Source organism: Balaenoptera physalus, assembly GCF_965194825.1.
Source record: "Balaenoptera physalus genome assembly, chromosome: 6".
Classification (NCBI taxonomy): domain Eukaryota; kingdom Metazoa; phylum Chordata; class Mammalia; order Artiodactyla; family Balaenopteridae; genus Balaenoptera; species Balaenoptera physalus.
In genome coordinates this window covers 68317238-68341366 of record NC_138885.1, presented here as the reverse complement: position 1 = coordinate 68341366, position 24129 = coordinate 68317238, and the positions used below count along the sequence as shown (strand labels likewise).

Genomic DNA, 24129 nt, shown 5'->3' with positions numbered 1-24129 from the left:
GACACTATGAATAATGAACTATAGAGACAGAGCATTTGGTTGACAGTTAACCTATGAGGCTGTGTCTAAGGTAAGAAGGTAACTGGAAAGAGCTAGGTATTAGTCTAAGGGCCCAGGAGGGTCCATATGACTAGACATTCCTTGGTTTCTGGCAGATAAGGAATTCACGGCTTTGGTATTATTTGGGCCTTAGGTTGACAGATAAACTAGTTGTGGGGAGTCATGAAGGGTAGACACAAATGACAGATTAAAGTCTATTCTGGGAGTGGTTCTATCTACTTTTACTGATAATTTAATAGTGTGTGGAAAGCAGACTAGAATGATGACAAGCCCTCTTTATAAGGAGTGGGATGAGAGAGAGATAAGAGAAGGCATTGAGATGAGGGACAAAAACAAGGCCCTTAAATTCCATTCTCTCTCTTTGGGCTGGTGTCATTGAAGCTGGCATAAGCTTACTGGTGTAATTTGAAGATAAATACAGCCCTCTAGTTTTTCCCCACAATGCCACACACAGTTAATTATAAATTCTTTTGAGAAACCAAAGATTGGGGGTAGGAGGTGGACAGTGGTCTTCCTTGCACTTGAAATGTTCAGAATGGAAATTTCCATAGTGAGGACGGGTACTGAGAAGTAACTTATTACAGGTCATTTCATCAATATGCAAGAAAACCCTGGCTGTCATAGGGAGGGAGAGAAGATCTGCCATGAAATAGAAGCTACCAAAAAGTCAACTAAAATGTCTGCGGCCATGCTGTCCTCATCTCAGATATCAGGTGGGTGGATAATCATGTCCTGCTTCCTCCACCCCCTTCACACCACACAGACACACATACAGACACCCTTCCTGATCCCACTGGGAAAATCCCAGCTGTACTGAGCTGCATCTTGAGGATACCTGTGAAAATACAGTCCAAGGAAGACATAAGGGAGGCCCTGGACTATGCTATGTTTTGTTTAGCTACAGGCAAACAGAAGCTATGTCTTATAAATTAAATCTTCCCTTTGCACTCTCTTTTCCTATATATATGTATATTTAGCAGAGTTTTAGTAGCATCCTTATGAGCAATAACAGATTGATTGACAACCACATAATACTTCTAAACAAGGTGGAAATACCCCATTCTGTGGCGTTGGGAAGGCTTTGAGAGCATTTAGAGGCCACCATTGTTTCTTGTGGTATTTAGTAATGGACATTTTTTTTGACAGAAATGAGGTTTTTTTAAAATTTATTTATTTTTGGCTGCGTTGGGTCTTCGTTGCTGCACGCGGGCTTTCTCTCTAGTTGCGGCGAGCCAGGGCTTCTCTTCGACGCGGTGCGCGGGCTTCTCTTTGTTGCAAAGCATGGGCTTCAGTAGCTGTGGCACGCAGGCTCAGTAGTTGTGGCGTATGGGCTTAGTTGCTCTGCAGCATGTGGGATCTTCCCGGACCAGGGCTCAAACCCATGTCCCCTGCATTGGCAGGCGGATTCCCAACCACTGCGCCATGAGGGAAGTCCTGAGTTTTCTTAAAATAGCTTGTCTTTGTATCTAAGGAATACCAGTTTTATTCAGAATTCATGATGGGTTCTTAAAGGTGGTTCACCAGATCCTCACTAATTTTCTTAGGAGTAAGTTGGGTAGATACATGTGTGGAACAATAAGACAGGCAAAGAAGCAGTCCAGAATTTTCCTGCATTTGTAAAAAGAAGATTGTAGAGAACTTTAGGGCTGTTGGGGACATGGAGGAATGAGGAAGTGAGAAAAAAATTGAAAAGCAAAGCCTTTTATGAGGATATGCATAAACAGTGCGCTTATAATTATGTTCACAGGATCAGAACTGAAAATATTGACTACATTCATTTTGTCTACGCTGAATGTTTTCTCCATTTGTAGAAGAAAAGCTATAGTGAAGGAACTGTTGTGGAACTAGAAGTATGTAGATAAAGTCAGTCACTTTGCTATGCCAGGCTGCCTACATGTATATATAACAGATCTGCATCCATTTCACCTATTTTTCCCTCTGACCTCCTTTATATTTTTTAATCCTTGGTATACTTTCTCTTTAGAAAATTAGCAAAACTATATTCTCACAACCGATCAGAGCACCATTTGTATTACTAAATGATTGTTCTCTTGTCTAAAAGGACTCCCAAAAGACTTTTTTAAAAATAACATGTTCTAGCTCATTATGTAGATAATTATCTGCTTGTCAATGGACTGGAGAAGTAGGGATGAGGAGGAGAAATTTAAAACCAAACCTACTGCCAATTGAAAATGAATCAAACTGGAGAAGAGAATTTCAATTTTTTGATATAAGTGAATGGAAAATAATTGTTTTTAAAAGTCTATCTACTTTGAAATGCCATAACATTTATAACTCACTTGCTCACATTAGACATTTTGGGGGACGTAGAGAAGTGTCATTTTAGTGAATATATTCTAGACCTAACAATTTATGATGTCAGTCGCACATTTTGTCCATCACCATGTTCATCATCAGTAATCTGAACTGCTGAGGTTTTAATAATCAGTGCTACACTACACTAACACTACTACAATGTTACTAATGTAGAGATGGTACTTTCATTTTAACTTGAGACATAAACAGCGTCAATAATTTGGCTTCTTTCAGGTCTCTTGAGTAATGAAATTAGTTTTAAAAGAGGGGTGAGTTGGCTCACATACATGTATAGAGGCCAGAAACCTGCTAAAAGGTCCAGTGCCATTACAATGTCACTTTTACGCCAGATACCATTATTGAACTGCAGGTTCATTAACTCTCAAATACTATGCCCCACAATCTTCCAACAATTTCAGTTTCATTTGAGTTTGGAGATAATGTTTGAGTGCATTTAATGTTCATATGTAAACTTAATACATAATTTTGCTATAGACTAGAAATCATCACTTAATAAGTGGAAAACAAGGCACTGAAAAAAACGTGCTTTTTAAAAAAATAATTAATGCAAATTTTCGCAGAGTCCCCATCATACTTTTCAAGGGTGCTAGGGTGTATTTATTGAAAAATCAATATCCCTACCTTTAACATTTGAAACATTTAAGTTGTAAAGAGAATCACAGAGCAACATTAAGAAATATTTTCAGCACTTCTCTTTGTAGTAATGTATCTGTGTCAACTGAAGAGCAATAAATAGTCTTTTTTGTCCTTTATGTTAATCAAATGATTACCTCCCTCCCCCTTCTTTTTAAACAGCTACTTTCAAAGCTTGACAGATATTTCCTAGGCATTGCATCGGCCTATTAAGCAGTAGGATAGTATTATGGAGAGAGTGCTATTTCTACGCCGTATTAATTTGGTGTCCTTTGGTCCTCTCTTAAGTGTTAATACGGAGTTGCTGATGTTTTAAAGGTTTGGAATTATCTCTACTAAAATTGATATATGTTTATCTATAACTACTAAGTAAAGGAAAATTGATAAAATAGGATACACCATAATATGGAGGATTTTTCTCTTGCACTATTTTAAGTTAGGGAGATATAGTGGAAGGCACTGTATTTCCTTTTAGTAAGTTACTTAGAACATAATTATATGCTAACATCATACACTGTACTGGGCGCTAAGAGCCTGAGGAATCAGTTCCAGCTACAGCTTAGTAAAATTCGAACAAACGCCATTCATGGTAAAGGCTTTTTCATTTATTTCGGAACTGACATCTTGCTTCCCCGTTTCAGGCGCGTAGGGGGCTTAGGGGGTAATTTCCAGCAAACTCCGCGTCTTCTAAACCGAAGCTCTCCTTCTCAGGCTTCAGTGCAGCCGGAAGGTGGGTTTCGGTGCGCGCCTCCCTGCGCTTTACCCTCCTTCCTACCAAGGGCCGGGAAGTGACAGCAACGGAAATACCAGGTTACCGGAGATGGGCTCAGAGGATTCCTCCTGCTTTCTCTCCCGCCACCCGCAGCCTTCCCAGAGTTCACCTTTCCTCCCTGCACACCATCAACCTCCTCACGCGACCTCAACATCCACCTGCTCCAGCGCCCTACACTCGCGCCCACCTCCAGCCGGCTGCCAATCACAGCCTTCCGCAGCTCCCGGGTACAGAGACTCCACTCTTCTAACTCTCTGGTCCCGCCCCCTCCAGAACTGCTTCCCGCCCTTCGGGTTCTGTATCCAATAGCCAGCGCCCGAGTATTCTTTGGTTCCCGCCCGCTTCCTTAAGCCTGACTGAACCACCTGATCCGGAGGCGCTCTGTCTGAAGGAAGGCAAGAAGGGGCGTGTGCGTGGAGGGGAGGGGCGCGAGAAGAAAGGAGGGATGCCGGGAGTGGGGCGGAGAGAAGGGTTGTCAGTCCGATCTCGCGAGAGAGGACGGAAGCCTGTGGGAGCCCGTGGCCTTTAAAGTGCGGTTCAGTCCTTTCCTCCAGGGGTGGTTTGTAAACACCGCTGAGCTCGTGTCTCCCCAGCGACCGAAAGAAGCATGAACTAGTGACCTGGAAAGGTGAGTAGTGATGAGGAGAGGGCCGCAGGACTGGAGACTGTAGGGATACGGAGAAAGAAGGCACTAACATGGCGACGTCGCTCACCATAGTCCCCACCCCCCGCTTCCCATCACCTCGGGCGCTCCTGCCCGTGCCTAGCCCTCGGGGCGGCTGTGGCTGTGCTGCAGCTTTAGCGGCCCGCGCGGCGTCGGCTTAGGGAGCCCGGCCGGCCAGGCCGGACCGTTAGGTAACTGGCATTTGTTGTTCCGGCCCCTCCCCGCTCGCGCGCTTTCCTGAAGAGGAGGAAAAAGGAATAACGGCTCCTCTTAGACCCCTCCCCCTGATATATCGTCCCCTTGTCTGGTCAGTTCGGAGATCCCTGGGGCACACGTCGGATTTGCCGAGGGTGCAGGGAGAGCCCCTTTCAGTCCTTGGGTTGAACAGGAAGAGGGCCGGCTCTGGTCTCCCCACTCAGTGGTTGGGGACTGTATGTGATGGTGGCGAGGGGGAGGATCAGGAGGCGCGGCTGAAAACAGGGTCAGGGTCTCTGGCCGCGGTGGGAGCTGATGGAACAAATGGTATGCAGAACCTGGGAGCTGGAAGTCTCGGCCTTTTCTGTCCTTTCTGCCCCTTCACACTCCCGCCACCCCCCTCTTTTTCCAGATGGGGCGGGGCTGAGGTGCGGGTGCAGATAGATTCTGGTATTTCCCCCCCCCCCTTTTTTTTTTTTTTTACCTTTCTGGGTGGACTGCAAACGTTCTGTAGGGAAATCACCTGTGCTTTTTTTTTTAATTGATGTCCTGGGACCAGGGCCGAGAGTGTGTTTTCTGTGTTCGCTGGTTGAACTGACGCTAGAAGGAGGCAGAGGACGGAAGAGATGGGGACTATTTTTGTGTCTTTAGGTAGTATAAAATTGTCTTTGCTTAATGAAGAGTTTTAAAACTGGTCAGGCCAAGAGCAAAACTACTGTGAATATGATGGTGTAAAAGGGGTTACTCCTGATGGACCTTAGGCCTATTGACTAATCCGTAAATTATTATGTGAAAGTTACAATTTCTTAGGAATTTAAAATTTTGGAGACAGTAACAGTAAATAAATTTAATGTATATATTTGAAATCAGAACAAAAACTGTTCCTCTGAGCACGTTTTTTGTCCTATCTGAAGAAATTTATAACCACTGTCAGTAATAGTCTTTCTAGGCATAATGTGAAAGCCTATATCCTTGGTCTGTTGTACCAAAACTGTGAAGGTGAGAAACTTGTTAAAAAGTCACCCCAGTAGGGTTAAGTGCCCTGAACGACAAGTGCAATAGCAATGATATTTTGTAATTAAATTTAAATTTGTTACAGTGACTTGAAAAATCCACTGTAAAAACTGTTTTCAAAACTGCAGGAACAAAGTGTGTTCAAAAATAGAGATGCCCTTCTTCAGATCAAGAAACAAAAAAGTTAATGGAACTTTAAGGTCATTGATAATTGAATCCTAATCTTTGTAAAATAGTTTGTAAGAATATTCCAAATTTACAGTGCTGTGTATGATGCTTTCCTAAGACATGTTTAATCTTGTTCTGAGAGGATGCTACTGCCATTAAGCTTTTAATTATTTAAACTATAATATTGTGGTAATTTAGAACATAGGTGTTTGTTTTTTATTTGTTTGTTTGTTTATTTATTTATTTATTTATGGCTGCGTTGGGTCTTCGTTGCTGCACGCGGGCTTTCTCTAGTTGCTGCGAGCGGGGGCTACTCTTCGTTGCGGGGCGCGGGCTTCTCATTGCGGTGGCTTCTCGTTGCGGAGCGTGGGCTCTAGGCGCGCGGGCTTCAGTAGTTGTGGCACGTGGGCTCAGTAGTTGTGGCACATGGGCTTAGTTGCTCCGCGGCGTGTGGGATCTTCTCAGACCAGGGCTTGAACCCGTGTCCCCTGCATTGGCAGGCAGATTCTTAACCACTGCGCCACCAGGGAAGTCCCTAAAATTGCCTCAATTTTAAATGTCCAACAGGAAAATAACTTTAAGTTTCTGCCTGTTTTAACATTGAATTAAGCATCTCTGTGCATAGATCTTTTATTTTGAATTGTTTCTGTAGATACCAATCTCAAATGAGATTCTAGGTCAAAGGATATAAATGTTTCTACAGTTGCCAAATTTTTGCCTCCCCAAAGAGTTGAGCAAGTTTACACTGTCATCAGAATGTTACTGCATCACCTTTGTCATAATTTTACCAACTTTGGAGTTGCGCTTATTAAAAAAAGTAGGATTACTTAGCTAGGAATTATTAATGTGAGTAAGTGACATTATTTAGAAGTTTTATTTAGTTGACTATATCAGTCTGTAGTTATTTGTCTGCCAGTGATCTGTGTACTGGGACAGATATTGTATATTTCATATTTTCTGTCATTTCACTGATTTTATTTCTCTTAAAGATTACTGAAACTTTTGACATCCTAGTAACAATAATCCTTAAATTTTCTGCAGTTTTACATAGTTTACACATTGGATGTCTTATGCTAGTTTGTTTTAATGTAAGAGCTTCTTTCTGAACTATACATTTGTGAATTATTAAACTTAATAATGACATTCCATATAGGTAACCCTTCAAATAAAGAATATGTATGTTACAGCCAAATTGACTGTGTTTTTGTTTCCTCAGTATTATGTTCTGGCTCATTGTAAGTATATAAGCAATGTTTTAGGGTAGTTACTAATCAGGTTGTCATGAGTCTACCACTTATTATCTGTGTCACCTTGGGCAAGTAATATAACTTCTCTGTGCCTCAGTTTCCTTATCTTTAAAGATAATACTTAACTCATAGCCTTGTTGTGAACATTCAAATATTTAATGTATATACAATGCTTGAAACAGTGTCAGGAACTTAATGAGTACTCAGTATATGGTATGGTAATTATAATTGTTAAAGTTCATTCAAAAATAATAATAATCCATCACAACCCCAACAGGCATGCATGTGGTGTGGCTTGAAGGCAGTACAGCAGCCATCTATTTGGTAGCTTTGGCAATAATGTTGAGTTTTCCCTAGGAACTTACAGTTTGTGGTGGAACTTATAATACTACCTTAGAATTTTCATAAATCCATGTGAGAGAATAGCTTGTATTTTTTGTTCCATATACATCCCTTCTTCCCAAGTGGGACTTTTTCTATATAAAACTCATGCAGTATAGCATATCCACATTTTGAAATGATAAAGTCATGATACTATGATTTGTATGCAATCCAGTTGTCATTTTCTTCTGCTCCACCAATCCCACTATAAACATTTCTGTGAGACCTTTCATTTCTTCCTCTCTATAGTGGAAGAGATGATTAAATTACAACATCATACTTCTAATGTTTGTTCTTTTGATTTCTTTACTAATTATTTAATATAAGTACGGCATCATTTCTCAATCATGGTGTTGAGAGTCACTAGTATCTTTTATCATTGTAAGATAGGTTTTAATGATTGTTGAAGTGTGGATGTTGGATTGAGGGTTACTTCTGAGGTAATATCTCTTTCATTTACCTGAATTTTGATGTACTTTGCATGGTGTGGGGGGAGGTAAGCTTACTAGTGTTGTAATGGGAATTGTACATAATCTGTATCTTATTTGTGCCTTCTTCATAATGCGAAATTATTATTGATGTACTCCTAAGAGGTGATTATGAATTATTGTAATTCTTGGTGAGCTGTGAGTTTCTATTTCTATTTATTCTTTTTACTTTTACAAAGATAAGTTTTTAGTGAGGAAAAGCAATGATCGATAGGTACATTTTATACATCTACCTTGAGCAAAAATAATGCTATGGACATTATTTTGTATAACTGATAATGATTACCAAATCTAAAATGATGTTATTAGTAAAAACTTTCATTAGCACTGTTCATATTCATAACCATTAATCTGTAAATTCTTTGTATTTATATATTTCTAATGTTGTTCTGTTGTAATTTTAAACTATAAAACAAGAACTTGCTTACCTTAATTCACCTAGGAGTTAAAGGTCTGGGAATAATCAAGACTCACTTGAAAAAATGAAGTTTAACTTAAAAATTGGACTACTGATATTATTAATTAATATTTTGAGATACTGGGCTGATTTCACTATTCACATATAGTCATCCCTTGGCATCTGTGGGGTTCGGTTCCAGGATCCTCTGCAGATACCAAAATCTGTTGATGCTCAAGTCCCTTATATAAAATGGCATTGTATTTGCATATAAACTAAGTACATCCTCCCGTATTCTTTAAACTGTCTCTACATTACTTATGATACCTAATACAATGTAAATGCTATGTAAATAGTTGCCAGTCAGGAGGCAAATACAAGATTTGCTTTTTGGAACTTTCTGGAATTTCTTCCCCCCAAATATTTTTGATCTGAGGTTTGTTGAATCCGGAGGGCCAGCTGCACTCATAATGTACTTTCATGAATACAGTATTGAGAAAAGTCTGTGGTGCTCTTCATGTATCCCATCAACTTTGAGGAATTTCATCAAAACTTTGGTATATTCTTGGGAGTTGTGATATGTATGAAGAACATCTGTCATGTCTCCTGTGAGTGGGGAACAATTAAAAACTGCTGCTTTCCTCATTAAAGCTGAACTTATATTTTTCTCACTTCCTTACATTGATGAAGTAAAACATTATGTACCAAATAACCTTATGGGATAACATCAAATTCATGGGTTAAAGATTAATGTAAAAATCTTCTGTCTAAAAGTTAAACTATGTAGTTCTCAGCTTCTGGCTTTAACAGTAAAGAAGGTAGTAAGATTTAGATTAATTAAGTATTAGGAAAATGTACATTTAAAGTCAAAATACAGTAAAACTTCTAATAAACTGAGCAGATACTATATGAGTGCCATGCACTGTACTTGATATATTTTACATATACAGTATTATTTTCAATTATTATTTTTGACAATCCTGAAACTAGTATATTTTTTCTTCCTGGAGAGGATAGTAGTGAAATCATACCATTTAAATTTTTCCTAATTTAGAAACTCAAAGGGGAATGAATTCCTACTAGCTTATAGCTACAGGTTTTCAACTTCTTAGGTTTAAGTTCGTTAATATGACCATATTGCTATTCCTAGTGTAGAGCTCTAGGATCATTTCTTGGCATTTTGTGGCACTTACCAAGATATGAGAAGGAAATTAGAGCACAGAGAAAACTCTGAATCTGTGTGGTTCCTTGGGCTACAAGCCTATCCTCCTGAGTACATTAGCATTTTTGCTTACTTTATTTTCTATTCCTGTTTCACAAATCACTACATACTTTGCATCATAAAACAACCCAAATTTATCTCATAGTTTTTGTTTGTCAGAAGTCCAGGTGGGCTCAGCTGGGCCCACTACATAGGGTCTTACAAAGCCAAAATCAGTATGTTAGCAGAGCTGCAGTCTTTCTTTTTGGAGTCTCTGAGGAAGAATCCACTTCCCAGTTCATTTGGATTGTTGACTACATACAGTTTTAAGACTGAGGTCCCTCTTTCCTTGCTGTCAGCCAGGGCTAGTCTTCACTCATAGAAGTTGAAATGCTTTCAGTGCTGCCCCCTCCAGTAATGGCAGGTAAAGTCTCTCTCATGCTTATCTCTGACTTCTGCTACTGCCAAAATCTCTCTGACAGAGAAAGTTCTTCACTGTTACTGGCTCATGTGATTAGATTGGGCCATCTGGATAACCCAGGATAATCTCCCTATTTTAGAATCTGTGATGATTTTTACATCTGCAAAGTCCATTTTGCTATGTAACATAACCTATTCGTAAGTTCCAGGGATTGGGGTGTGGACATCTTTGGGGGGCCATTCTGCCTAGTACACTCATATATATACTCTTGAAAAGAAATTTGATAAACTGTGTACTCTTGCACATTTCTAAGTTGATTCCTAAAATATTTCTTCATGAGTTTAGATAGTTGAAAGAAGTATAATTTCTGGCTTTTCAAGATATGACACCATTCTTTTATAAGTACAGTTGATCCTTGAACAACATGGGTTTGAACTGCGTGGATCCACTTATATGTGGATTATTTTCAGTAGTAAGTACAGTTATCCCACAGAGCCATTTGTCTTTTGAATTGCTGCTCCATTCATAGTCCCAAATTTACATTTGTCTAGCTAAATACCCTGTTCTGGTCCCTTTTCCTTTAAGGAACAGTCTGTATATAAAACAATTTTGTTGCCGATTTTGAAATGAGAGTCCTTATAGCTTTTGGTATTTGCATCAAAAGTTTTAAACATATTAAGGCTGTTTTGGCCAACCTTATTCAAGGTAAAGTGCAACCCTTCTTTTCAACAGTCTGTTCAATAAGGAAATCTCCAAGTTCATACTTGGCCCTCATGCATGGGAGCTCAGCCCTCAGGTAAGGGAAGGTCAACTTTCCCTTTAACATCTCGTTCCTGGGATCGCTGCCTTTTCCTAATGCAATTGGCAACAGAACTTTCTGCCAAGTTCTTGCCCAATCTCACCTTAGGCACTCCATTACTTACCTAACGGTCCCATGTAATCATTCCTAAGTTTTGTGGACTGCCTGGTGAGTTTATCTTCCTAAACTACAACTATTTAGGTTGTTGCTTTACTCTTGTATTGTTATTCTGATCTTCAGATAGTTTTCCTTCTTACTCTGTCACCTACAGATTGGTCTTGCATATTTAGAGAAGTCCTTATTAACATTGGTCTTGCTCCTTGGCCACTGGCAGGAGTTTCTGCCTTTGAAAGCTCCCTTCAGTGGCCTGATAAGACATCTCTACAAGGTATCCAACAATCTTACATTTTAGAATGAGCTGCATATGATGACAGAAACAACTAATTGTCCACCAATATTCATTCTCTTCTTTTTCCTTATTGTAGATGCTCCAGTTTTTTTTTCTAAGCATATGGTGAAATAAAGAATGTATTTCTCAGCTTCCTGGCTAGCTATGGCCATGTGATTTAAGTTCTGGCCAGAATAGAAGTTTCCTGTAAGATTTCTGAAAAGTGTCCTTAAAGGGAAGCTATCTCTCATCTCCCCATTTTCCTTCCTGCCATTTGATGTGATGGCTAGACCTTGAGCAGTTATTTTAAACCGTGAAGAGGACGCCACATGTTGAGGATGGCAGAACAACAAAACAGGAGCCTGGGTTCCCAGTGATCATGGTTCTCGACTGCCTGTGTTCTTGTGAGAGAAATAAACTTCTGACTCATTTAAGCCATTGTTATTTTGAGTTTTCTCACTCACAGCTGAACCTAATCCTAACTGATACAGGCATAAAAAAGTCATTTCCAAATAAGAAGCACATAAACAGTTGTGTGAAACACACTGACACAAGAAGAACCATTAACCTCCACTCTTAAGAATTTTGACGCTCAAGATTCAGCACTGCCGTTTTGCGGATCAGCTGTGACTACCTCTTCCTTCTGTTATATTAAAAAGTTTTACTTTTCTCTTTTCACCAAGATTCCATTGCCATGCTTCCATCCTTGAAACTGTTACACATCTGATAAGTGGCAGTGTGCCAGGAATTATGGGAGGCCACAAGGTAAACATCTTCCTGGAGCATTAAAGATTTTGCAGGGAACCTTAATTTTTATACTAAAAAATAATGGAATGGAAGGCAAAATACACATGCATTTTAAAATATAAAATAAACATTTACAAATTTTTGTAGTGGAGTTATTTATTTATTTATTTAAATTTATTTATTTTTGGCTGTGTTGGGTCTTCGTTGCTGCGTGCGGGCTTTCTCTGGTTGTGTTCATTGTGGTGCGTGGGCTTCTCGCCATGGCTTCTCTCGTTGCAGAGCACGGGCTCTAGGCGCACGGGTTTCAGTAGTTGCGGCAGGCGGGCTCAGTAGTTGTGGCGCCCGGGCTTAGTTGCTCCACCGCATGTGGGAATCTTCCCAGACCAGGGATCGAACCCGTGTCCTCTGCATTGGCTGGCAGATTCTTAACCACTGCGCCACCAGGGAAGTCCCTGGAGTTACTTAGATTTTGCAGAGTAATGAGTTTGCTCTTTTCTGCCTCTCCTTTGCCCTAGGGATACTTAGATGGAAACTTGAGAAGCACTGCTTACATGATTAGAGTTCAGGGATTCCTGGCAGAAGAGTAAATAAAGCTCATGGCCCACCAGCTAGAAAGGTAAGAAATTTTAAGCTTTTACTGCAAAAGTGGTCTTTTATTTTGTGATTGTCTCTCAAATATTATTAAGTTCAAGAGGTGTTTCCAGACGGTAGTCCTCAGAATGCTAGTTGTCCTACCATACTGATAGTGTTTAGTAAAAAAAATTCCTAAGGTTCAGCAAATTTGGAAATATCCTTTTGGAGCTACAGTGCATATCAGCATATAAAAGCACACTGAAGACTTTACATAAAAATACATAATTTTGTTTAACCCAGAGGGTCCTAAACTTGTCTGACTAGGGAGCCCTCTGTAGCAAAGAGTTCCAATATTAAAGTCCCAACTCTCCTAGGATTTTGTAAGGATAGTAACAGGAGTTAATCCTTGAGATATTTTCTATATTTCAAAAATATTTTGGACAGAAAGTCCTACCCTCTTGCATGTGCTCGATAAATATTTATTGGCTGAATAAGTAAATGAGACATCCGAATTTCAGGGTAGGGGGATAGTGGATGGAGGAAGATCAGAGGTGAGTGGTATTAACTAAGAAAGGAACAGATGAGTGGGAAGTAAGAGCACGCTAGGCTGAGAGAGGGAGCTGATTAAAAGTCTGCCTAACTAGAGCCAAGAGATCAAGGTATCATAAGACTGGAGTGGGTGGCAGAGGTGAGTCCACGCAAGGGTCTGCAGACAGTGTTAAGGATTAGAGGCCTTATCATAAGAACATTTTTTTCCGTAACTTGTCCTTTCCTCTCATTTTGACTGGCACTGCTTGAGTATAAACCATCATTCTCTTTCCTGAATCTAGTAGTAACATGTACTGGTTTTCTTATGCATAGCGTTACTCTCACCAATCCATCCTCCACACTTCCATTAGAGATGTTGCAGAAATGCCCCTTTGATTATCTAATTCACCTATTTAAAATCTTTCCATTTTTTACAGCAGGATTAAGCAGACTTTTTCTTTAAAGAGGCAGATAGTAAGATTTTTAGGCTTTATGGGGGTCACATAATAGTCTCTGTTGCTTCTTCTTCCCTACCCACTTATATTTAAAAAACGGAAAAACTTTCTTAGCTCAACATTTTGGTGCAGGGCCATAGTTTATAACCTCAGGGTGTGGGTGGGATGGGGGAGTGAGGTTGGACTCCAAACTCCTTACTGGGGTATTAAAGGCCCTTTGAGATTTGCTTCCCTCTCGCCTCACCTCTCTTCCCTTCAATCATATATCCCATGCTTTAGCCATCAGAAGTTCTTAGAGATCCTTCAGTGTACTCTGCTTTACTGTGCTTCTACATGCTGTCTCCTCTGCCCAAAATATCATCTCTTATTTCTTTGAGAAGACTAAGCCCAGGCATTACTTCCTTCAGTACCCTTTGCAGACCCTCTCTTCAGGGTTGGCTAGGTACTAGTCTTAGTTAGGGGGTAGAAAATCAGATAAATTCAACCTTAAAAAAAAAGCTCATACTCAGGATACAGAAGATTCTCACATGACCCAGTCACAGAGAGCATAGTCAGGCATTGCAGAAACGTCTTTCCTTCATCTTGGCTACATGGTTTTTCGTCTCTGTTTTTCTGTGCCTACTCCATTCTGGCTTTCATTAATTTTTTTAAATTAATTAATGTGTTTACTTTTGGCTGCATTGGTTCTTCGTTGCTGGGAGCGAGCTTTCTCTAGTTGTGTCGAGCAGGGGCTACTCTTCGTTGCGATGCGTGGGCTTCTCATTGCGGTGGCTTCTCTTGTTGCGGAGCATGGGCTCTAGGTTCACGGGCTTCAGTTGTGGCTCACGGGCTCTAGAGTGCAGGCTCAGTAGATGTGGTGCACGGGCTTAGTTGCTCCGCGGCAGTCGGATCTTCCTGGACCAGGGATCGAACCCGTGTCCCCTGCATTGGCAGGCAGATTTTTAACCACTGCACCACCAGCGAAGTCCCTCATTAATTTCTTATCAGTATGAACATGGCAGAAAATGTCTACCAGTCCTGAGTATGATTTTGAATGTCTAGTGTATACCTCTGTTTGGCTGATTTATTATTATTATTTTTTCTTTTTACACGTTTCCTGAAGAGGTAATCTGATTGGCTTGACTGTTCAGGTGTCTCCTCTGGTTCACCTGAAACAGGTATGTCAGGCCATGGAAATACAGGATTGCCCTTTGCTGGCAGTCTGGCTCTAAGAGGGGATTATGGGTGTGGAGGAGAGATGACCAGCTCCAGTATACCCTTTATTCCCCTATGTTCCCATAGTGCTTGTGTATATCTATTATTATATATATATCACTGAATTAGTATTACTATTTTCACTTATTTGTTTTCCTTACTAATCTGATTTTGAGGTCAGTGACCATCTTTCTTATTCTTAATGTAGTATCGGGTACAAAATAGTCAAATGTCTTCCAAATAAATTACATAAAATAAATGATTTGTATTAGAAATGTTTGGGAAATCTGTACATTGTGTGTAACATTTAGTAATATCCATATTTTAGAAATCTGCTTTGAAACTTGAGTACACGCTTTAAATGTAAGAGGTTGCATACAGCATTTGTAGTTCTATAAGTAACTAGAAGATCAGTTAAATTCACATTTTAGACTCTAGTGATTTCTGAAATTAGTCACCAGAAATTGTTTCATTTCCCCCCACCCCTATTTTCAAAGATTCATTTACTCACACTATTTTCTTTTTTTTGGTGGATGGGGGGATTAAAATACAAGCTGTAATATATTGTTAAATGAAAAAGCAGAATTCATAACAGCATGTATAGTATGCCACAATTTGTATAAAAATTTGATATACACGTATATAATATACTTGTAAATACATGGATTATGTCTGGGAAAATACATAGTAACTGGTAAGAGTGGTTATATTTGGAAATTGGGACTGAGGTCAGGCGTGGGAAAAAAGGAAGGAGACTTACGTTATACTGTATATCCTTTTGTACTGTTTGATTTTTACCAGGGGCGTGTGTTTTTGTCCAAAAATGATTTATATGTTAAAAATTTTAAAAGAATAAAAATAGATACCAGCTTTATTGCTGATAGGTCTGGACTGGAGAACATGTTTTGGACCTAAGCCTGAAATGAACTTTTACCTCAAGTGTAAAGACAGTGGATGCCCCACCCCAGAGGGTTAGGGAGGTCTACAGATTAGATGTTTACCCAGCCATGTAGTGAAGGACCGTAGTAGTCTTTCCCATATCTTTCTGTGAGAAATGAACTCAGGAGCCAAGAGGGCCCTAAATTACATATCCATAATAACCCTTTCCTCAAGTTCACCAAGTTATTTCTCCTCCTATTTGGGAGACTGAATGAGTGGATAGTGGAGACGGGTAGAAATTTTCTTCCAAATATTTTTGAGAGTCACAAGTCCTTTGTTTCTTGGTCAGGAACATGGAGAGAGGCAGAGGATAGATCCTATCATACCTCTGGCATTTTTGTCCACATTGTCAACACCCCAGACAGACAGGGCTTGGCTGTCCCCTTCGGGGGAGACCACCAGTATCTTAGGAATGTCCTGCTCCCACTTGACTCACACTATTTTCTGTGAAGTGAATTGGTTTCCTTCTTACTTGTTTTTGATGAGATGTAAGAAAAGCAGAAATTTTTATCAGCTGCATCATTTGAATGATATAATTCAAAATGGCATGGGAATAGTGATACTACAGCCTAAAGGATTGTCTATTTTGCTTAATAGGTTTAACTCACATTTCAGATTTTAAACAAGGGAGTTACCTATAGGACAAATAATTGTCTAACACTACCCTTTGAGTCTTTATTCAGATACAGAAATTGTTCTACTAAGTTTGCTCTTAACTTTTCAGTACAGAACATAGTTTTTCTGTTCTTTGACATCTCTCTCTCTCTTTTTTTTTTTTTGGCCGCGTGGTGAGGTATATAGGATCCTAGTTCCCCGACCAGGGATTGAACCCATGCCCCCTGCATTGGGAGCACAGAGTCTTAACCACTGGACCACCAGGGAAGTCCCTGTTCTTTGACATCTCATAACATGAAGGTTATAAACCGGAAGCAAGCAGAGAATTGTTAGAGAATCTGTGTATTTTAGTATTTTTCTCATAACTACTGCTAAAAACTACATGATACTTATTATATAATGGTTATATAGTGAATTATTACAGTGCATGTTATTTATATATAATTTAAACTCCTGTAAGTTTTTTAAAAAATTAATTAATTAATTTTATTTTTTGGCTGCATTGGGTCTTCGTTGCTGCGCACAGGCTTTCTCTAGTTGTGGCGAGCGGGGGCTACTCTTTGTTGCGGTGCACGGACTTCTCACTACGGTGGCTTCTCTTGTTGCGGAGCACGGGCTCTAGGCACGCGGGCTTCAGTAGTTGTGGCACACGAGCTCAGTAGTTGTGGTTCACGGGCTCTAGAGTGCAGGCTCAGTAGTGGTGCACGGGCTTAGTTGCTCCGTGGCATGTGGGATCTTCCCGGACCAGGGCTCGAACCTGTGTCCCCTGCATTGGCAGGCGGATTCTTAACCACTGCGCCACCAGGGAAGTCCCTCCTTCTGTAAGTTTTTCCTTTTTTATTTTTAAGTTTTTTAGTCCAGAACCTTTTAAGAGTAAGTTGCTAGCATGATGTCCCATTCGCCCAAATACTTTACTTTCTACAATAAGACACTCTCCTCCAAAACCATAATACAACCATGAAAATCAAGAAATTAACTTTGGGGGATTCCCTGGTGGCGCAGTGGTTGAGAGTCCGCCTGCCAATGCAGGGGACACGGGTTCGAGCCCTGGTCTGGGAAGATCCCACATGCCGCGGAGCAACTAGGCCCGTGAGCCACAACTACTGAGCCTGCGCGTCTGGAGCCTGTGCTCCGCAACAAGAGAGGCCGTGATAGTGAGAGGTCCGCGCACCGCGATGAAGAGTGGCCCCCGCTCGTCGCAACTAGAGAAAGCCCTCGCACAGAAACGAAGACCCAACACAGCCAAAAATAAATATAAATAATTAAAAAAAAAAAAAAGAAAGAAATTAACTTTGAAATATTGCTACCATCTAATCTGTAGATCACATTTAAGTTTTGCCAGTTATTCCAATAATGTCTGTCCTTTATAGCAAAAGGATTCAGTCTAGAATCTCATGTTGCAGTTAGTTATCATGTCTCATTGGTTTTTTTCAGTCTGAAGCAGTTCCTTGATCTTTCCTTGACTTTGATGACTTGGACACTTCTGAAGATTATGGCCCAGTTATTTGAGGAGTTTACCTCAATTTGGTGTTGTGTAATATTTCTTCATGATTAGACTCAGGTTATGTATCTTTGGCATGACTATTATGAAAGTGATGCTGTGTCCTCCTTATTGCAACCGAAGGGTTGCAATGATATTGATATTGAGTTTCCTTACTTTGAGTGTTGTTAACTTGGATCACTTGAGTAAAGTGATATTTGCCAGGCTTTTGTACTGTATATTACTCTTTTGCCTTTGGTAATTAAAATGTATTTTATAGGGAGATACTTTGAGAGGATGTAAACATCTTGTCTTATCAAATTTTCATTTCTACATCGGTATGTATCTTTTATATCAGATTAATGGAATCCTATTTTATTCACAGTATGATCTATTACTATCATTTATTTTGAATCTCAAATTGTCTGAGATTTGGCCACTTTCTGGCTAAATCCATAAGTCCTTCTTTACTTTCTTGCACAAGGTATTCAAGTCCCATCATGTATTATTCCTGCTTTAGCCTCGGAATCAGCTAATTCTTCAAGGATCCCAGGTTCCTTTTGGTGGAGAATAGTATTTTGACATCAAGGTCTGGAGGGCTTATTGCTATTGGGGTATCAGTGCTCCCAGGCCCTCTCAGTGACACAGCTAGGGAAGTATGTGAATATATATGCATGTATATACACATATTACCATCTATATTTCTATATCTGTATATTTATATTGAAAGTCATGAGTACACATGAATATCTCCAAATCTCATCCAGTACCAGGATTCATTCTGTGTAATTACCTTCACCTGTAGTGTGAATTTACCTTCATCTACTATATCCTTGATAAATTCACTTATTCAATTAATACCTGCATGTATTTGTAATGAATTGCCTGTTGCCACCAGACCCCCTCCTCCTCCTCAAGTAGACATCCTCCTGCTTGCGCCCTGATATCCTATCCTGGGCTGGTGCCATCCCTATTCTTTATTTCATGTGGATGTTACACAAAGATTTGTCCTCAAAGATATTCACTGATGATAAAAATCCAGTAGTAGAGAATTAGTTATAAATATGTCATATCTGTATGGTGGAATACTATATAGCCATTAAAAATGACATCTAATATTTGATGATGTGGCAGAATTTAGATAATTGTGTTTTAAAGGAAGTTGTAATGCTCTTTTTACAATTAAAAAAATTTTTATTTATCTTTATACATTAATACGACTGAATATGTACTCTGGAATGTTAGACAGTAGTTATCTCTGAATGATAGTACTTTGGGTGACTTTTTTTTTCTTCTGTATTTTTCTGGGAGCAAATTTAAAGTTCCTTACAACATCTTGATTCAGTAAGCATAATTTAGTTCATATTATCCAGAAATAACAATGAACTCTTTCTGAACCCCAATTAAACTTGAGCTTTAAAGGTTTTTTAGACTTATGTAAGATTGATCATTTATGTGGGATACCTAGTGGTGGATATTTCTATGGCTGTGTTATAACAAACAATTTAAAATATACCTTTAACCAAGTTTGGAGTTCTAAAACAAAATGCCTATAGCAATGAAATAGAGAAAATATGAGGAACATACATGTGTTTATATGTGGAATTGTCTTAGAAACTGGAAAGAGGAGTCTGAGCTGGATGCTTGATTAGCTAGCATAAGCTCCTTCACTATCCTGGAAGCTTCTTGAGGGCAGGATCTATCTTAGTTCACCACTGCGTCCCTAGCATGTAGCATAGTGCAGAGCACAAAGTAGATACTCAAATATTTGTTGGTTGAAAGACAAAAGGGGGAACTTTGGCACTAAATCATTAGGGTAGGGAAGATGAAGGAGTGTTAGAAGAAGAGTTAAGAGAGAGATTAGAGAAACCAAAGAAACTGGCTTCTTTTAAATCTTGCCTAGAACTGTCCCGTGTATTCTTCATGACAGTGATTTTCCTACCAGTATAGGTTGTGGATGCTTGCCAGAGAGTGGTGTGGTATAGTAACAGTTCACTATCTGCAGTCTGTCTTTTCTGACAATTTATAGTTGAACAAAGCCTCCTTCCCATGCTTTCCTAGGAGCATATTTCCGCCCTTGATGTAAAAGGGAGATAAACCTCGATTTAGAGGCTTGAGATTCAGTTAGATTAACAAAGAGATAGCATTTTTAAGCCTCCCAGAAGAACTCTCATCATTTATGTGTCAAGGTGCTTTGACTTATATTTACAGACCTCAGCTAGGTATTAGGAAATAGTATAAGGAATGGGAATTTTTATTGGTTGGCTAGGAAATAGTCTAGTTCCTAGACTGTAGGAAAGGAACTATAGAAGTTCCCTACTGCAGGTAAGGAACACCTTTTGTAGAAGAATGGGACAATAGTAGTCATGGGGGTGTGGAAAAGATCAGAGAGGAGGATACGAAGGGTTAATTCCCTCAAAGCTTTTCTAGAACTATCGGATTGGTCCCTGCACTACCTGTATATTTTTAATATTTTAACTGTTATTCTTACCAAATTGAATTGAAATTATATTTCTGTATTCTTTCTTCTGCTTGACTGAAAGTTTCTCAAAGTGGAGGGACTGTTTTGTTTCGGTTTTTTTTGGACTGTTTGTTTTTTCACCTTTGTGTCTTGGCATGAGTTTGGTGTTTAAATGTTTCTTGAACTTAACTGAGTTTAAATATTGCTTTGATTTTTCAAAGCAATATGAACTGCATTTATTAGTTTTAGAAGTTTTTTGAGTTAGGTAACTTAAAGTAAATCTATCTGACTTTTCCATATCATATGGCTGTTTATTCATTCCTTAATATTTAATGAGTAAATGCTACTCTAAGCTAGGCACTGTTTCAGGTAGTTAACCCAAGGATAAGTTCCTTGTCTTCATTGAGTTCACATTCTACTGGTAATGACTGAAGCATAACTTTTATAGGTTTCCTTTGGATTATTCTGGTGTTTTTTTCCCCTCTTCTCACAGGCAGCATGGTAAAGTTGAATGTGAATGATGAAATGTAACCTTACCAGATAGATACAAGTTTTGCCTGGGACCAGGAAAAGAACTTTCTTCTCCCTGTCTCCTATATCAGACCATCTTTGACGCCAGGACTCAGAACTGTAGCTATTTACACATTTCCCCACAGGAATTACCCAATTTTCTTGAGCAGGACATTCTTGACACCACATTTATAAGCAAAATTATGTAAAATAAAAATTTTCTCTGTGTACCACTGGCTTATTTGGATAAGCATATAGTTAACTCTGTTTGCCACTACATGGGGTTTCAGTGAATGTAACGGAGGATTAGCAGAGTTTAAAGATGAGCCACTGACCCTGGGTAGTTTAAGTACGTCGTACTTGTCCTTAAGCTAAGGTCAAATAAGTAAGCTATAAAGTTAGGGAAGAGGGAGCTCCTTATATAGATCAGCTATCAGTATAGATCAACTATGTCGTACTTGTCCTTAAGCTAAGGTCAAATAAGTAAGCTATAAAGTTAGGGAAGAGGGAGCTCCTTATATAGATCAGCTATCAGTATAGATCAACTATGTCGTACTTGTCCTTAAGCTAATGTCAAATAAGTAAGCTATAAAGTTAGGGAAGAGGGAGCGTCTTATAAAGATCAACTATCATTACATTATGGGACAAAATAGTGATGAATTAGGCTGAGAACCAGACCATCACTGACTACATTTTTTAAAACTTAAAGCTTTCTGAATAGATATTTTGAAATACTAGATCTCGTCTTTTCATCAGACGTCAAAAGTCAGGATTTTCACTCTTTTAATTACTGCTTTTCAACCACAGTCCTAAGGGCTAAGTTAAATGTTTCTCTTTTAGCCTCTTTATGGTGGAGTTGGATATATTAATACCTATGTTTAAGGCATTTATGGGTGTTCATACTTTAGGAGCAGTGCTCTATTATAAAGATTCTTAATAGTGAGTGGGTTTTTGGATGACAGTAGTGTTACAAAGAGTGTAATTATTTGAGTGTTTTTATTGTTTTACTATGTTTCAAGAAATGTTTCAAAACTATATTTAACAGTGTGAAACCACTTCATTTTTCAGTATCCTTGCCATGAAAAAGAGGATGTGATAAGTTGTACAACTTATGAAATTCAAGTTACATGTGAATTCTGCCAGGTGTGTATGCAATATTTGGTATTTTGCGCTTTTTTCATATTTTAGATTATAAAAATTCTCATAGGTTATTTCTAGATAAATATTTCAAGTGTTTTTCATAAATAAGAAAATACTTATCTAGTATGTAGTTCACCTACTACTTCTATTGTATTTTAAAATTATCAAATAGAGCATCAAAATACACTTAACTATGACAAGCATAAACATATTTTAGGGTTTTGATTTCTCCTAAAATGAGTTCCAGATAATACTAGTCCCATGAGATGTTCTATGAAGAAGGTTCAAATAGAAAATGGATGTGGCAAAAATGCTGTATTCTAGGTGCTCTCCTGGTCATTTCTCTTGAACATATAAAGTCTGAAAAGTCCTGCCCCCAAAATACAGTATTCTAGCATTTCCCAAATTTGGCCATAATAGTGATTGTCATCTCTGTTCCTGAAGGGAAACTTATTTCCGAAAGGTTAACAAACTAGTGTTGAAAAAGAAACAATGTTACAGAATTTTCAGTTGTCAAATATAGTTGTTACATGTAATTTCTATGAAGAAAGCAAAAACAAAAACCTACAAGTTAAGGGAAGGAATAATTGGAAACTTTAAGTCTATATCAAAAAGTAGGAAAATAATCTTGACTCAAAAATGTCTTTTTGTAGTTGTTTGGTTCAAATCAGGATCCAAGAAAGTCCCCATATTGCATTTTGTTTAGTATGTTTATTAGACCTCTTTTAATCTAAGACAGTTCCCCTCTACCTCCTCTTTTCTTTAGTTCCCCATGACATTTATTTCTTGAAGAAGCCAGGTCTTTTGTCCTGTAGAATTTGGCTAATTCCAGCTTGGTGATATTGTTTGACATGTTTTTCTTTTTTTCTTTTTTTTTTTTTTTTTAGGTTAGAAGATTCTTTTTAAATTTTATTTATTTTTTATACAGCAGGTTCTTATTCGTTATCTGTTTTATACATATTAGTGTATACATGTCAATCCCAGTCTCCCAGTTCATCCCACCCCCGCTCCCACTTTCCCCCCTTGGTGTCCATACGTTTGTTCTCTACATCTGTGTCTCTATTTTTGCCTTGCAAACTGGTTCATCTGTACCATTTTTCTAGATTCAACATATATGCGTTAATATACAATATTTGTTTTTCTCTTTCTGACTTACTTCACTCTGTATGACAGTCTCTAGGTCTGTCCACGTCTCTACAAATGACCCAGTTTTGTTACTTTTTATGGCTAAGTAATACTCCACTGTATATGTGTACCACATCTTCTTTATCCATATGTCTGTCAGTGGGCATTTAGGTTGCTTCCATGACCTGGCTATTGTAAATAGTGCTGCAGTGAACATTGGGGTGCATGTGTCTTTTTGAATTGCGGTTTTCTCTGGTTATATGCCCAGTAGTGGGATTGCTGGCTCACATGGTAATTCTATTTTTAGTTTTTTAAGGAATCTCCATACTGTTCTCCATAGTGGCTGTATCAATTTACATTCCCACCAGCAGTGCAAGAGGCTTCCCTTTTCTCCACACCCTCTCCAGCATTTGTTGTTTGTACATTTCCTGGTGATGCCCATTCTAACTGGTGTGAGCTGATAACCTCATTGTAGTTTTGATTTGCATTTCTCTAATAATTAGTGATGTTGAGCAGCTTTTCATGTGCCTCTTGGCTATCTGTATGTCTTCTTTGGAGAGATGTCTATTTAGGTCTTCTGCCCATTTTTGGATTGGGTTGTTTGTTTTTTTAATATTGAGCTGCATGAGCTGTTTATATATTTTGGAGATTAATCCTTTGTCCATTGATTCGTTTGCAAATATTTTTCCCATTCTGAGGGTTGTCTTTTCATTTTGTTTATAGTTTCCTTTGCTGTGCAAAAGCTTCTAAGTTTCATTAGGTCCCATTTGTTTATTTTTGTTGTTATTTCCATTACTCTAGGAGGTGGGTCAAAAAAGATCTTGCTGTGATTTATGTCAAAGAGTGTTCTTCCTATGTTTTCCTCTAAGAGTTTTATAGTGTCTGGTCTTACATTTAGGTCTTGAATCCATTTTGAGTTTATTTTGGTGTTTGGTGTTAGGGAGTGTTCTAATTTCATTCTTTTACATGTAGCTGTCCAGTTTTCCCAGCCCCACTTATTGAACAGACTGTCTTTTCTCTATTGTATATCCTTACCTCCTTTGTCATAGATTAGTTGATCATAGGTGCATGGGTTTATCTCTGGGCTTTCTATCCTGTTCCATTGATGTATATTTCTCTTTTTGTGCCAGTACCATATTGTCTTCATTACTATAGCTTTGTGGTATAGTCTGAAGTCAGGGAGCCTGATTCCTTCAG

At 38.8% G+C, this 24129-nt stretch overlaps 1 protein-coding gene and 1 long non-coding RNA gene across 5 annotated transcripts in view; one reads left to right on the top strand and one right to left on the bottom strand.

Moving 5' to 3' along the window:
- Nucleotides 1-1209: 1209 nt before the first annotated feature.
- On the bottom strand, nucleotides 1210-4183 carry LOC309662599. The gene is made up of 2 exons (XR_014264802.1): nucleotides 3912-4183; nucleotides 1210-3801 (listed from the first exon to the last, which is right to left on the bottom strand). It is a non-coding gene; the product is annotated as an uncharacterized lncRNA (long non-coding RNA).
- Nucleotides 4184-4275: 92 nt separating this feature from the next.
- The window catches only part of ATF2 (activating transcription factor 2), a 78236-nt gene continuing 58382 nt past the window's right edge, over nucleotides 4276-24129 (top strand). For 2 of the 4 annotated variants that reach the window (XM_082465424.1, XM_082465426.1), the window contains exons 1-3: nucleotides 4280-4430; nucleotides 12428-12528; nucleotides 21736-21810. In XM_082465424.1, the coding sequence (XP_082321550.1) occupies nucleotides 21779-21810 (32 nt within the window). In that variant the 5' untranslated portion in view covers nucleotides 4280-4430; nucleotides 12428-12528; nucleotides 21736-21778. Of the gene's footprint in view, nucleotides 4431-12427; nucleotides 12529-21735; nucleotides 21811-24129 lie in introns of all 4 variants that reach the window. The other 2 variants (XM_082465423.1, XM_082465425.1) reach the window with 2 other exon arrangements.